This window comes from Octopus sinensis, linkage group LG2 (genome assembly GCF_006345805.1).
Source record: "Octopus sinensis linkage group LG2, ASM634580v1, whole genome shotgun sequence".
NCBI lineage: Eukaryota > Metazoa > Mollusca > Cephalopoda > Octopoda > Octopodidae > Octopus > Octopus sinensis.
Genome location: NC_042998.1, coordinates 194203937 through 194217561, shown reverse-complemented (window position 1 = coordinate 194217561; position 13625 = coordinate 194203937). Strand labels below are relative to the sequence as shown.

The following is a 13625-nucleotide window of genomic DNA, read 5'->3' as shown; positions in this document are numbered from 1 at the left end:
AACAGAGAAATACATATTCTTCATCCATTATTACGCTATTTTTCCGATAGAAAATTATAAATTCTGTCCATCATAATAAACAAAGCTATCAGATGAGATTGGACAATAATTTTATTTACATTTTATCACGTGATCACGTGACCGACCAGACCATCAGATGTTGTTACACATCGCTGGTCACAATGCGTTCGCATTGTTTTAGCCTTCGAATGACGCCACCCTGCTGGCTAAGCGAGCAGGCCAACAGAAGAAAGAGTGGGAGAAAGAGTGGTGAAAGAGTACAGCAGGGATCACCACCCCCTGCCGGAGCCTCGTGGAGCTTTTTAGGTGTTTTCGCTCAATAAACACACACAACGCCCGGTCTGGGAATCGAATCCGCGATCCTGCAACCGCGAGTCCGCTGCCCTAACCACTAGGCCATTGCGCCTCCACATTTACATTTTATACTGGTCAGTAAACCAACGAGGCCTGTCATAAGCTATGCCGGACATTTTAAATAGTACCCATGATATGAGGCTTCGATTTCAACAAAAATACACACAGAATGAATATAAATGTTACAGATAAACTCGAAGGACTGATTGTTACCGATGTAGGTAACGCTATTTGAAGCAGGTTCGCATGCTCACAAAATATTCGTTGGGGATCAACGAGAGTTATCTGGAACATTCTAGAACATGCCAAGTGAACGTGGTTAGCTCCCCCCCTTTGTTAACTTACTAAGTGTAACAATTAAACGACACCCAGGAGGGCGCTAGTAGCATATCACCTATTTAAGAGTGCATCTCGATCGGACATTTTTTTTCCACGTCTCACATTTGCGTATCATTTCAAGCATTGATAGTTAGGGTTAGGGTTAGGGTTAGGGTTAGGAAGGCGGCGAGCTGGCAGAATTGTTAGAACGCCGGACAAAATACTTTGTGGCTCTGAGTTCAAATTCCACCGAGGTCGATTTTGCCTTTCATCCTTTCGGGGTCGGTTAAATAACGTACAAGTTGAGTGCTGGGGTGGATGTGATCGACTTTTCCCCACCCCCAAATTCCAGGCCCTGTGCTTATAGTAGAAAGGATATTTAAAAACCCCGAAGCAAAAGAGTTTACATAACGATTATATATTTTGTTTCGTCATGCAGTCGATGGCAGAAACTATAGACTATCAGACAATCCACATTCTAGTAGTAAGGCACATTTGGCTATGTTCAGAATTTAGATTCTACTAGGGTCGACTTTATCTTACATTAATCTATGGTCAAAAGGCAGCTAGTCTTTATATTTATCGAACCCTTTCATTCGTTCAGGGATAAAATAAAGTATCAGTCAATAAAGTATCAGATGGTATCGACTAACCCTCTAAATCAGAACAGTTATTCAAGGGTCGGTTTAACCAAATACTGGTCCTGTAATAAAGTTTACAAATCTATTTTGTGATCGTATATCAATATACGATATTAATTTATTATTAATTTATTATATCAATATAATAAATTAATATTTGAACAATATATCTAATTATTTTCAGATTAGTTGTTAGTATCGATTTCTTGGACTGTCAACTTCCTGTTTCTCTATAAAACGCCACGTTGTCTTTTACAAAAGGAAAAACCTGTTGGTCTATTAGAAATAGTAACCAAATCTCTCTGGCATCAAATCTTACCGTCGTAAAACAAAGACAATAAACGGCATATTGGATAGTGTAGTCCGAAGCATACCTATTGCTGAAAGAGACGAAATAATTATGGCTTGAATGAATGTTTTTCATCATTGGCCTACAAGATAAGAGCCAAATCGGAGCGGCTAAATTATAACCCCGTCGAAAAGTTGAGGTTTAATCGACCCCCGAAAGGATGAAAGGCAAAGTCGACCTCGGCGGAATTTGAACTCAGAACGTAACGGCAGACGAAATACCGCAAAGCATTTCGCCCGGCTGGCTAACATTCCTGCCAGCTCGCCGCCTTCAAACACCTGAAATATTATGATGTTCTTAATATTATGTATGACATCAATTCCTTTTCCAGATACGCGGCTCCAAACAATCACATTGCTATCCACCAGAATTAACCATCTGATTCATGCAATCTGGGTGGAACTTTTATTTTGTACGGCGTACTCTTGGCCATCAGAGCCAATTATTAAATTTTTGATCCATCTGACTAAAGATTTTACAGTAGTCTCACAGTATCCAACTGTTATACTCTTCGACACATTGAATGTGTGTACTCTGAGTTTTCATAGAAGCGTACGTCTTTTTAACGCACAATGTCCGACAAACCCAAATTGTTTTAATCGATTTTTGATATTTGTGAAACCAATTTGTAAGTAGTATTTGATAAAAGGCGAAGTCGACCTCGGAAGGATTTGAACTATGAATGCAAAGAGACGTAATTGAGAAGCATTTTGCTGTCGGGCGTCCTACACATTTTGCCAAATCCACTGTCTTTTTTTAAATCATAAATAAAATATCTAATCTTGTGCTAAAATGTTAGTCATTTTAAAGAGTAGCGATGTTCTGTCTGGGCTAAAAGTCAATGAAATTAATCTCAGTCAAAATATCGATCGATTAACCACATTTTCTTTCTTTCAAAAGTTGTTTTACAACAAATTTAGTGAAACAAACTTTATAGTCGGCGTGTATGTTTTTTTTTACGCCACGTTAGGATCAGATCACATCTATTAGGTGATTTTTTTTATCACTATTTTGACAAATACGGTAAAATCTGTGCTTTACCGATGTTACTCCCCCTACTTGCTGAAAAAAAACGAAAATAATATTAATCAATGATTAATAATGCATTTTCCTAGAGCGGTGAGCTGGCAGAATCGTTAACATACCGGTCAAAATGCTTAGCGGCTTTTCACCCGCCTTTTCGTTCTGAGCTCAAATTCCGTCGTGGTCAACTTTGGCTTTCATTCTTATTTTTTTTTGGAGGGGGGGTGATAAAATAAATATCAGTTGAGTACTGGGGTCAGTTTAATCGATTCTGCTGGCCTTGTGCCAAAATTTGAAATCAATATTGTCTTTTCCTCGCCACATAATTATTTCCAGGCAACTTTCTTTATGCTTAACTTTATATTTATTTAAATGTTCAAACCACTGATATATTTGTCTAGTCTTAACTGTTTGTACACAGTTATGAGTTCTATATCACGTCGTGATGTTTTTGTAACAAAGGTTTATGGCACTCCGTCGGTTGCGACGACGAGGGTTCCAGTTGATCCGATCAACGGAACAGCTTTCTCGTGAAATTAACGTGCAAATGGCTGAGCACTCCACAGACACGTGTACCCATAACTAGTTCTCAGGGAGATTCAGCGTGACACACGATGTGACAAGGCTGGTACTACTCATACAGGTACTACTCATTTTTGCCAGCTGAGTGGACTGGAGTAATGTGAAATAAAGTGTCTTGCTCAAGGACACAATCCACTGCCGGGAATCGAACTTATGGCCTTATGATTGTGAACCAAATGCTCCTAACCACTAAGCCACGCGCCTTCTCATAACAAAGGTTATAAAGAAGTATACTGGTGATGGTCAGTCTCGGCAACAGTTTGATATCGTGAAGAAAATAAGGTGTAAAATTTCGGGCCTTCCTTTATCATCTAAGTGTAAGAAAATGAGAAAAATGATGTAGTGATGTTGTTGGGGCTGGAGACCACATATTTCAATATGACACTATGAACTCTGATGTATATGTTCCGTACCGTGTTTCAGGTCGAAAAACAACAAAAAAAACAAACTTAACAGCTGCTGTTTGTTATAGCCAATAGGTTTAAATCGCCTATTCATTTGTGTCACCATTGCGTAGTATATGAAGGCAATGGCGTAGCAGGACGGTATATATAGTTATTAAAGGTCGGCGGCGAGCTGGCAGAAACGTTAGCACGCCGTGCGAAATGCGTAGCCGTATTTCGTCTGCCGTTACGTTCTGAGTTCAAATTCCGCCGAGGTCGACTTTGCCTTTCATCCTTTCGGGGTCGATGAATTAAGTACCAGTTACGCACTTAATCCGTTTGTCCGTCCTTTTTTGTCCCCTCTATGTTTAGCCCCTTGTGGGTAATAAAGAAATAGGTATTTCGTCTGTTGTTATGCTCTGAGTTCCAATTCCGCCGAGGTCGACATTACCTTTCATCCTTTCGGGGTCGATTAGATAAGTACCAGTTGCGCACTGGAGTGTATGTAATCGATTTAATCCCTTTGTTTGTCCGCTATATGTTTAGCCCCCTGTGGGCAATAAAGAAATAAATATAGGAATAGTCAGAGTGATGAATTGTCAAAATTAGAAAAGCCTTGTGATATTTACAATAGTTCCGTCTCATTGTGTTCTGAGTTCGATCCTTGACAAGATTGGTTTTGTCTTTAATACTCTTGGATTAAAAAAAAAAAAGAGTCAAATACTGGGGTTGATTTAATCGGCGATACCCTTCTTTGAAATACTGAGCCCTTGTATCTATGTTAGAAATAATTAAAAATTAATATTAGAGCACGTGAAGATTAAAGATATGTTATGTTCACGAAAGATTAAAGATAATGTTATGTTCACGAAAAGAAGCAGTTTTTGATATTAAAAGATTTTTAGAGGCAAGCAACATAATTGCATTTCAATGAAATCTGTTAAAACTAATTTTGAAATTAAGCCACGTCTCATATATGTCTTCGTGAAAAATACCTTTTTTCCTTTTCTTCTCTCATTGTCTCTTAATCTAAGGCAATCAATATTACTCAATAAAGAATTGTATTCGTTGTTTTTTCAGGCAGTTAAAAAATATTTTATTTGCATTGTTCCTGACCTTAAAATTGATTATCATTATGCCTTCTGACGCTTCTGCTTTTCCTGATCCACATCATTCAGCTGAAGGTGAAGCGTGTGATACTAGAACATATGTCTTAACATTGATCATATCTAATACAATGACAACTCACCAATGAAATCTATTGCTTACACACATTCTCTCTAATGATTTCTGTCATGGCTTTAGACAGAAAGTCTCGTTATTTCCTCATCTTTGTAGCTCCACTTTTAACGTATATTACTCTCTCAGTATATCTCAAGAAACTCCATCACAAACAACAAACATTGAACCTTAGTACTCAAAAGCAGTTTAAATATGCTCCAACATTACCAAAACGGAATGAAGTATTTGGCAAAAGAAGAGGTTCACAGCCGGTGATAGATGTCAGCAAACGAGTTATGGTTGATGAAATACCCAGGGATTTTCGGCGAGAAAATAATGATGCCATAGAACAGAACATGCTTGAGTTAAATCAAAAGTTTGCTGAATCTGAAATCAAGAACGAGGAAGCTTTAGAAAGAAACCAGATGGAGGAGAAGAATATGAATTTATTATCTGAAAATAAGGAAGAGCATATATTTAAAGAAAAATTCATTGAAAAGCCAATTGCCGACCGAGAATTAAAATTGAAGTCCCAGGAAAAGAGAAACGGAAAAAGTTATCAGGAAGAGCATATATTTAAAGAAAAATTCATTGAAAAGCCAATTGCCGACCAAGAATTAAAATTGAAGTCCCAGGAAAAGAGAAACGGAAAAAGTTATCAAATGAAAAATAATCCAATTTTTATAAGAAGAGAACCTGATATGAGATGGTGCCAGAAATACCGTGCGCGAATTTTGATTTTGATATTCTCGAGACCGGAAAATATTTACGAAAGGCAGATAATTCGAAAGACCTGGCTTAAAGATTTACCCAAAGAAATGTACGTAATATTTGTAGTTGGAAAGTCGGAATTTGATAAAGATACCTTGGAATCGGAAGAAGAATTTCAGGATATACTTCAGGGGGATTTTAAGGATCACAAACGCTCTGAGACAACAAAATTTATGATGACTTTATTTTGGTTTAGTCAATTACAAAATTATTGTAAGGTCCCGAAGTTGGTCCTTAAAACTGTGGATAATATTTACATAAATGTGGCCGCTTTCCACGAATGGTTACGAACTAAATACACAGCTACTAAAAATGTCTATTTAGGCAGAGTAGTGAAAAATGACCAGCCAAATAGAGATCGTGCAAACCCCAGGTATGTTCCCAAGATAGCTTTTCATCACTATATTTTTCCGGATTATCTAAACGGACCTCAATATTTATTTTCGGCTGATGTAATCCAGAGAATGTCATACGTTTCAAAGCTAGTTTTCCCTATTGCTGTTGAGGACGCTTATATAGGTTTGCTTAGCGATCGTCTGCAAATAAAACCAATTCAAGACGAAAATTTCCATCTTCTTATGAAGACTGCCAATGTGTGTATCAATGCCAAACTTCTTTTCATTTTCTGTAAATCTGCCAAAGAAATGAACAAATTACACAGGGAAATAATTAACAGTAAAAAATCCTTCGAATGTCAGCCACCGCGAAGTCAGAAACATCTTGGGTTGTGATATACAAATGTGTTGCCTATTTTAAGTACAGTGTAGTTTATATCTACAAAATACACTTATTTGGTAATTGTATTTATAAAATTTGTTGAAAAATTTTCGATGTTTTAATAAGATATTTACTATACCAATTTTTACTGCTCTAATCTAAACGTCACGAGCTGCTGCTCTATTATAATTCCTTTACAACGGTCACTTGATAATCTACCTTTCTCTGCTTACCTTTATAATTAATTCATATATATTAATATTCCATGGCTTTATAATATAATGCTTTTTGTTATTACACGAGGACAATGCCTGTATTTATACTGTTCTCAAGGATGTAAATGAAGCAAACGAAAACTAATAGTACGTTAATTGAAACCGAATCATTATTTTTGCTCAAACGAAACCTATTTTTAATATAATACGACGCTAAACTCATTCAATAATGATTATTGTTTTGTCTACAAACGTCACGTCACACATTTACCATTTGGAGTATTGTTAACCAAATTACCTTGAGGATATACCTGATTCTTATTTAATTAACTCCAAGTGAAGGGAAAGTTTTATTTATTTCAGCTGCGATTTGAACTTAAAGCATAAGAGGACATAAAAATAACACCACAAGGTATTTTATTCGACGTTCTATCGATTTTGCATTTCTAAAGCAAAAAAAAAAAAACGAAAGAAAAATGTCACAGACCCCTAAACTGAGTGAGAGTGTTTATGTGGTGAAATCAATCCCGGTATTTGATTAGTATTTCATTACATTATTTTATCGAATTCTGGGAAGAAGAAAAGTAAAATTTCTCTACTACTTTACCAATTCTGTCAACTCGTTCCTAGACGTTACGACATTAAATTACGAAAATAGTATCTACAAAGGCTAGGTTTTCTTTTTAGGGCTTCCAAAATTGAATTGGCTCTCTTTGATTACTTTCCGTTTGTTTAGCATGTCTTTTAGCAACCCCTCCCACACACAAACAGACAAACACTCACCTACCTACCTACCTACCTACCTACATACATACATACCTACATACATACATATATACACTGAAAGTTACCGAGTTGTTTTGATTAAGAGGACCTTTTGACCGACAGATTTTTAAAATAATTTTTTGTAACTAAACACTTTCAAACTTCGTATACTGGTAGAATGTGTCATATAAAACATCTTTTACTCTTAGCATTTTTGAGAAAAACTTATATTTACGAAGTTATTTCACGTTAAAGTTGTCCTATTTCGGTAATTTCAACCAATCAATGACGTGTATTCAGCTGAATAAAATTACTACCGTTGTTTGTCAACAAGAACTTCTAACGGTGTATATTTCGTTTGTCACTGTTATTTATGACAACCCTAACCCTAAAACCCTAACCCTAACCCTATAACCCTAACCTTAACCCTAAAGCCCTAACCATAAAGCCCTAACCCTAACCCTAAAATCTTAAAGCTAAAACCAGTGCAAACGCACGAACGATGTCATGAGTAACAGTGACAAACGAAAAATACCCCGCCGATAGTTGTTGCTGACAAACAACGGCAGTAATTTTTTTCAGCAGAATACACGTCACTGATTGGTTGAAATTACCGAAACAGGACTACTTTAACGTGAAATAACTTTGTAAATATAAGTTTTTCTCAAAAATGCAAAGAGTAAAAGATGTTTTATATGACACATTCTACCAGTGTACGAAGTTTGAAAGTGTTTAGTAACAAAAAATTATTTTTCAAATCTATTATTATTATTATTATTATTATTTAAATCTATTTTTATTATTATTGTTGTTGTTGTTGTTGTATATTATTTACTATTAATACACTACGGCGGTGTGCTGGCAGAATTGTTAGCACGCTGGACGAAATGTTTAGCGGTGTTTCGCCCGTCGCTGCGTTCTGAGTTCAAATTTCGCCGAGTTCAAACTTTGCCTTTCATCCTTTCGTGATGTACCAGTGAAATACTGAGGTCGATGTAATCCCCCAAAATTTCAGGCCTTGTGCTTTTAGTAGAAAGGATTATTGTTATTGTTGTTTTGTTCTTGAACTCCTGTGAAAACTCTGCTTCACCGATAATGTCCAAATAAACCGAAACATTTACCTTCGGAGTTGTCTCATGCACAGAAAATTAAAGATTATCAAGTCATTTATTCATATGCCTTCTCTCTCTCTCTCTCTCTCTCCTCTCTCTCTCTCTCTCTCTCTCTCTCTCTTTCTCTGTCAGTCTCTGTCTGTCTGTCTCTGTCTCTCTCTTTCCTCGCATGTTTATTTCTAGTTAGCATTTTAAAACTGTTTATGTATTAAATATGTTACCATTAACTTAATTGTTTTTCACTTAAATGGTATCTGGGTTATCGTTTTTTAAAAACATGTATTTCGTGCTGGACCAGGTTCTGTAGTGAAATTTCTCACTTTCATGTGTGTGTGTGTGTGGTGTGTGTGTGTGTGTGTGGGTGGGTGGGTGTGTGTGTGGTGTGTAGATCGGTAAAGCAACACCTGATAACTTTTCCATTCAGAATTCACGTTTAATACACATTAGCAAACACGAACTCTCTCTACTCGTGCACGCGTGCGCACATAACATTCTCAAACAGGACCACGTGCGCAAGCACACTTTATCGGCAAAAACAAAACTCATACATACTTCTGCATTTACACTCGTATTGCTACAGCTGTTGCGCGAACGGTCTTCGTCCCAGAGCTCGCAGGATAGGAGAAGTCCGAAACGTGGTCCTTTGCTATTCGTAAGACCCGCAGGAGAGAAAGCAGGTCAAATCCCGACACCAAGAGCATCGGCGGATGGATGAATGCGCATCCAGGCTCAGCGGTTGCGTAGGAGGTTGGGGACAAGAAACAGGAAGAAAGAGTGAGAGAAAGTTGGAGCGAAAGAGTACAACAGGGGTCGCCACCATACCCTGCCGGAGCCTCGTGGAACTTTAGATGTTTTCGCTCAATAAACACACACAACGCCCGGCCTGGGAATCGAAACCGCGATCCTCCGATCGCGAGTCCGCTACCCTAACCACTGGGCCATTGCGCCTCCACTGCTACAGCTGTCAAACGCTAGCGGCATGAATTTAAACACATGCGCACAAAGTCGTGCGCGTGTGCGCATTTGTATTTATTAGTGTTTGGCTCACATTAAGCAATGATATGACTGAGGGAATGTACTGCAACGAAATGTTCTGCATACTAAAGACAAATACTTCAAGGTGTCACATATGAAATATAGTTGACTGAAAAACGGGGATTAACTGAAATTATGGATCTTTTCTATTCTGAAGCCAGGACCACAGATCTTTCTACTTAACTAAATAATCTGAACTTCGTATGCTGATAGAGTCTAGCAAAACAAGACACAGGTGGAACTAGTTTATTTGAGAAAAATCTATTTTATGACTTTAATCGTAGATTAAAACTGCGAATTTTAACCAATCAGATTGTTTGTTTTCATGTGTAAAACTTGACTGCATTCTATTAGTGTGACGTAGAAAGCGCTTTTGTGACGTACTAACGTTCGGAAAACTGTAAACAAACACGGCAGACGAAATACGGCTACGCATTTCGCCCGGCGTGCTAACGTTTCTTGCCAGCTCTTTGCTTTTTTAATATTAAATTTCGGCGAAGTTCGCTTGTCGTAGCACAGTTTTCCGTCGATTTCCGTAAAAAACTTTTATTTTTTTACATAAGTAATGAGAGCGAAAGAGACTAAGAGGAAGCGATTTTATGACGAGGGAAGTTTGTCTTTGAAGTTACCGTCTAGGGGAAGCATTGATGTACATGTGTGTGTGTGTGTGTGTGTGTTTGATGGGGGTGGGAGACAGTATGTTGTGTAAGTGAAGTGCTTCTGTTAGTGTGTGTGAAGAGACAGAGAGAGTAATGTGTGAAAGAGAGAGAACTGAAATTTTTTACTCGGTGTAGTGTGTATATGTATGTCTGCATGTATGTGTGTGTGTGTATGTATCTATGTATGTATGGCCAATTCATCGTAATTACGATTACGATGAATCGGCTATACATACACATACATACACACACCACATACATACAACACACACATACTTACACATACATACACACACACATACATGCAGACATACAGAATGGAAACATTTTCAATTTAATACATGTGGCTTATTAACTAGTTTTAAATATTGTTATTAGAAGGTGGCTGACTTGTTTACATTTAAGATGTTAAATACGTCACGAATTGGTGGTCGAGACGGAGTAAATAAAATAAAGCCGAATGACGGAATATCATTGGTTAAAATTCTAATTATTAAACAACGTTAAACTTAGAAGTTACAATTCCGTTTTCATTCTGGTTTACAATTAAGTTTACTTTTGTCACATTCTACCAGTATACGAAGTTTCAAATTGTTTGATTCAGTAGGAAAAATTTGAAAAAACTGGCCTCAAAATAGAAAAGATCCGAAATTATTCCTCTGGGTGAGTACGGGTCGTGTTTAAAATAAGCTAAAAAAAACAACAAGGGAGATGATTTTAATATTTTCTACTGAAAATATAGACAATGCATATGTTAGTATATTTTATATTGATTTTATTGAAGTTACTCCCCTTGCTTAGTTTTTAGAATTTTTCATACATGCTGAGGTGGTTATTGTACTCTTTCGCTCCAATTTTTCATACATGCTGAGGTGGTTATAGGTTCTGTTACTCCGAAGTTTTTCAAATAACTATAATACATATGTGAGATCCAACCGTATACTTATTGCGCAGAACACTCTCCCGAGTTACTTCTCCGATCCTCCTATTATTGATATTCAGAACCTGAGTCATATATATACCCCTGTTTCGCTGTCTGTCTCTCTCTCTCTCTGTTTCGCGCCGATCATTGCACCAGGCAATATTAACGGTGCTTCGGACAAGCTGGCTGGAAAGACATGGCCTCTTTTATGCTGAAATAGAGAATCCCCCTGCTATTAAATACATACACAAACACCAACACAAGGAATACTGGTGGAACATCCCCATCAAAACATCTATCAAGTGTAAGCATAACGGGCTGGATAATGTTATTTGGGATAAACAAGAAAAAGTATGTACCGCCATAGAGGCTAGCGCTTCTGTTGATATGAATATCTTTTTGAAATCAAAGAGAAAGAGTTACAACTGCTTCTCTATCTAGATTATAAATTCACATTTATACGAATAGTAATTGATGCACTTGGCTTTGTGAGCAAATGCCTAAGCAACAACCTGGACAAGTTTGTTGATTTCTTTTACTGAAAATTCAAACTAAGGCGCACATTAGCAATACAGTAAAAATATATAAGACTTTCCTAAAGTTTAAAATGTGATATTATTTTTTGTTCTTTACATTCCAGCGATAGAGTTTGGGATCTTTGTTAGAAGGCAGCTCTTTTTTTCAGAGAATTACATACATACATACATACATGCATGCATACGTACATACATACGTACGTACATACGTGCGTACGTACGTACATACATACATACATACATACATACATACATACATACATACATACATACATACATACATAGGTTTACTCAACTGAAAATGAGTACCGACCTAGTGCTGATGCCGTTCTCTTTCTCTACAGTTCTTACAGCTTTGATGTTTCATTGAGTCAAGGGATGAGAGGGTCTAGCAGGTTTCTATATTTACTCAAGACTACATAGACATCTAAGGCAATGAGCAAAAGCAAGGTCCGTGCTAATAGATCATACTCGCTGGAGAGTGATGGCTATGGATGGCTGTATACAAATTTAATAAAAACAATATGCGATAAATTCTTGATTTTCTGAAATTATCTTCCCTTCGACCGAATGCATTGTGGTATTTGCCACCCACTGCAAATGAGACGAGATAATCTTAAAATATGGGGAATTTCTCCCAAACTGCCATGCCATTAAGGAAAAGACTATTTGATTATTTGGAGATAAAGAACGAAGCATTGGTCGGCCGGGGATATAGCAGATGACACTTGCCCAAGGAGCCGCCAAGTGGGACTGAACTTGAAACCACGGGGTTGCGAAGTGAACTTCTTAACTACACAGTCATACCTATGTCTCTGACAACATTCTCTTCTATAACTCTCGCAATTATATATATGTTGTGCAAATATTTTTGCAGTTCTTATAATTGGTCTAGTCTAATAGAGGATGTATCTATGACCTTCGTGGGACTTTCAACACCACTGAAATCGACTTTGTAAATATTTCTCTTGAACAGATGTAAGTTGGTTCTCCATGGGGCATACTCACACAAGTCTTGCATTCATACAGAATTATATACATAGATGCGTAAACACGTAAATATACATAAATTATAAGGTGTGGTCCTTTCTCAAACATGAGAGACGTATCACTTTATAACCCGTTTACATCCTGTTAAGTAATTGTGTATGTATGTATTAAGCACGCGCATACACACACATTTATGTATGCTTTTCCTCTTTTTCTTACTCTCCCTAACGTGGAGGTACAATGGCCCGGTGATTAGGGCAGCGGACTCGCGGTCATAGAATCGCGGTTTCGATTCCCAGACCGGGCATTGTGAATGTTTATTGAGCGAAAACACCTAAAGCTCTACTCTTTCACCACAACTCTATGTATATAATCCTCTGAAAAAAGAGCTGCCTTCTAACAGAGATCCCAAACTCTATCACTGGAATGTAAAGAACAAAAAATAATATCACTCTTGCTAGTTTATTTTGTCCTTTTGTCTTCTCTCCTGGTGCTGTATGAACATTAATGTGGTTTTAGAGTCAAGTTTTAAGGGTACACGTGTCTGTGGACATGTATGTATATATATATATATATATATATATATGTATATATATATGTATATTATATATGTATATATATATATATATATATATATATATATGTATATATTATATATGTATATATATATATATATATATATATAGTATATATATATATGTATATATATATATGTATATATATAGTATATATATATATGTATATATATATATGTATATATATATATGTATATATATATATGTATATATATATATATATATATATATATATATAATTTTAGTTAATGACACGGTTTTCGAGAGTTAAGTAAACTTTTTTTATTTAAGAAATTTTATTGTATTGTATTATATTCTATAACTATTGATTGTTAATTTGAATCTATAATTATTTTAGTAGTTGATGATAATTTAGATATGTATATTTAATTTTAGTATATACTTATAACTGTACGTAAATTGTAAGATATTACTT

General features: G+C 36.4%; 1 protein-coding gene across 1 annotated transcript; it reads left to right on the top strand.

Annotated features, from left to right (window-relative positions):
* Positions 1-4793: 4793 nt before the first annotated feature.
* LOC115232400 (beta-1,3-galactosyltransferase 1) lies at positions 4794-6489 on the top strand. The gene has a single exon (XM_029802257.2). The coding sequence runs from the start codon at positions 4955-4957 to the stop codon at positions 6392-6394; it is 1440 nt and encodes a 479-aa protein (XP_029658117.1). The 5' UTR covers positions 4794-4954; the 3' UTR covers positions 6395-6489.
* The last annotated feature ends 7136 nt before the right edge of the window (positions 6490-13625 follow it).

Bases quoted from the DNA above. Each gene is read 5' to 3' on its own strand.
- LOC115232400 (XM_029802257.2), top strand. From the start codon at position 4,955: ATGATTTCTGTCATGGCTTTAGACAGAAAGTCTCGTTATTTCCTCATC.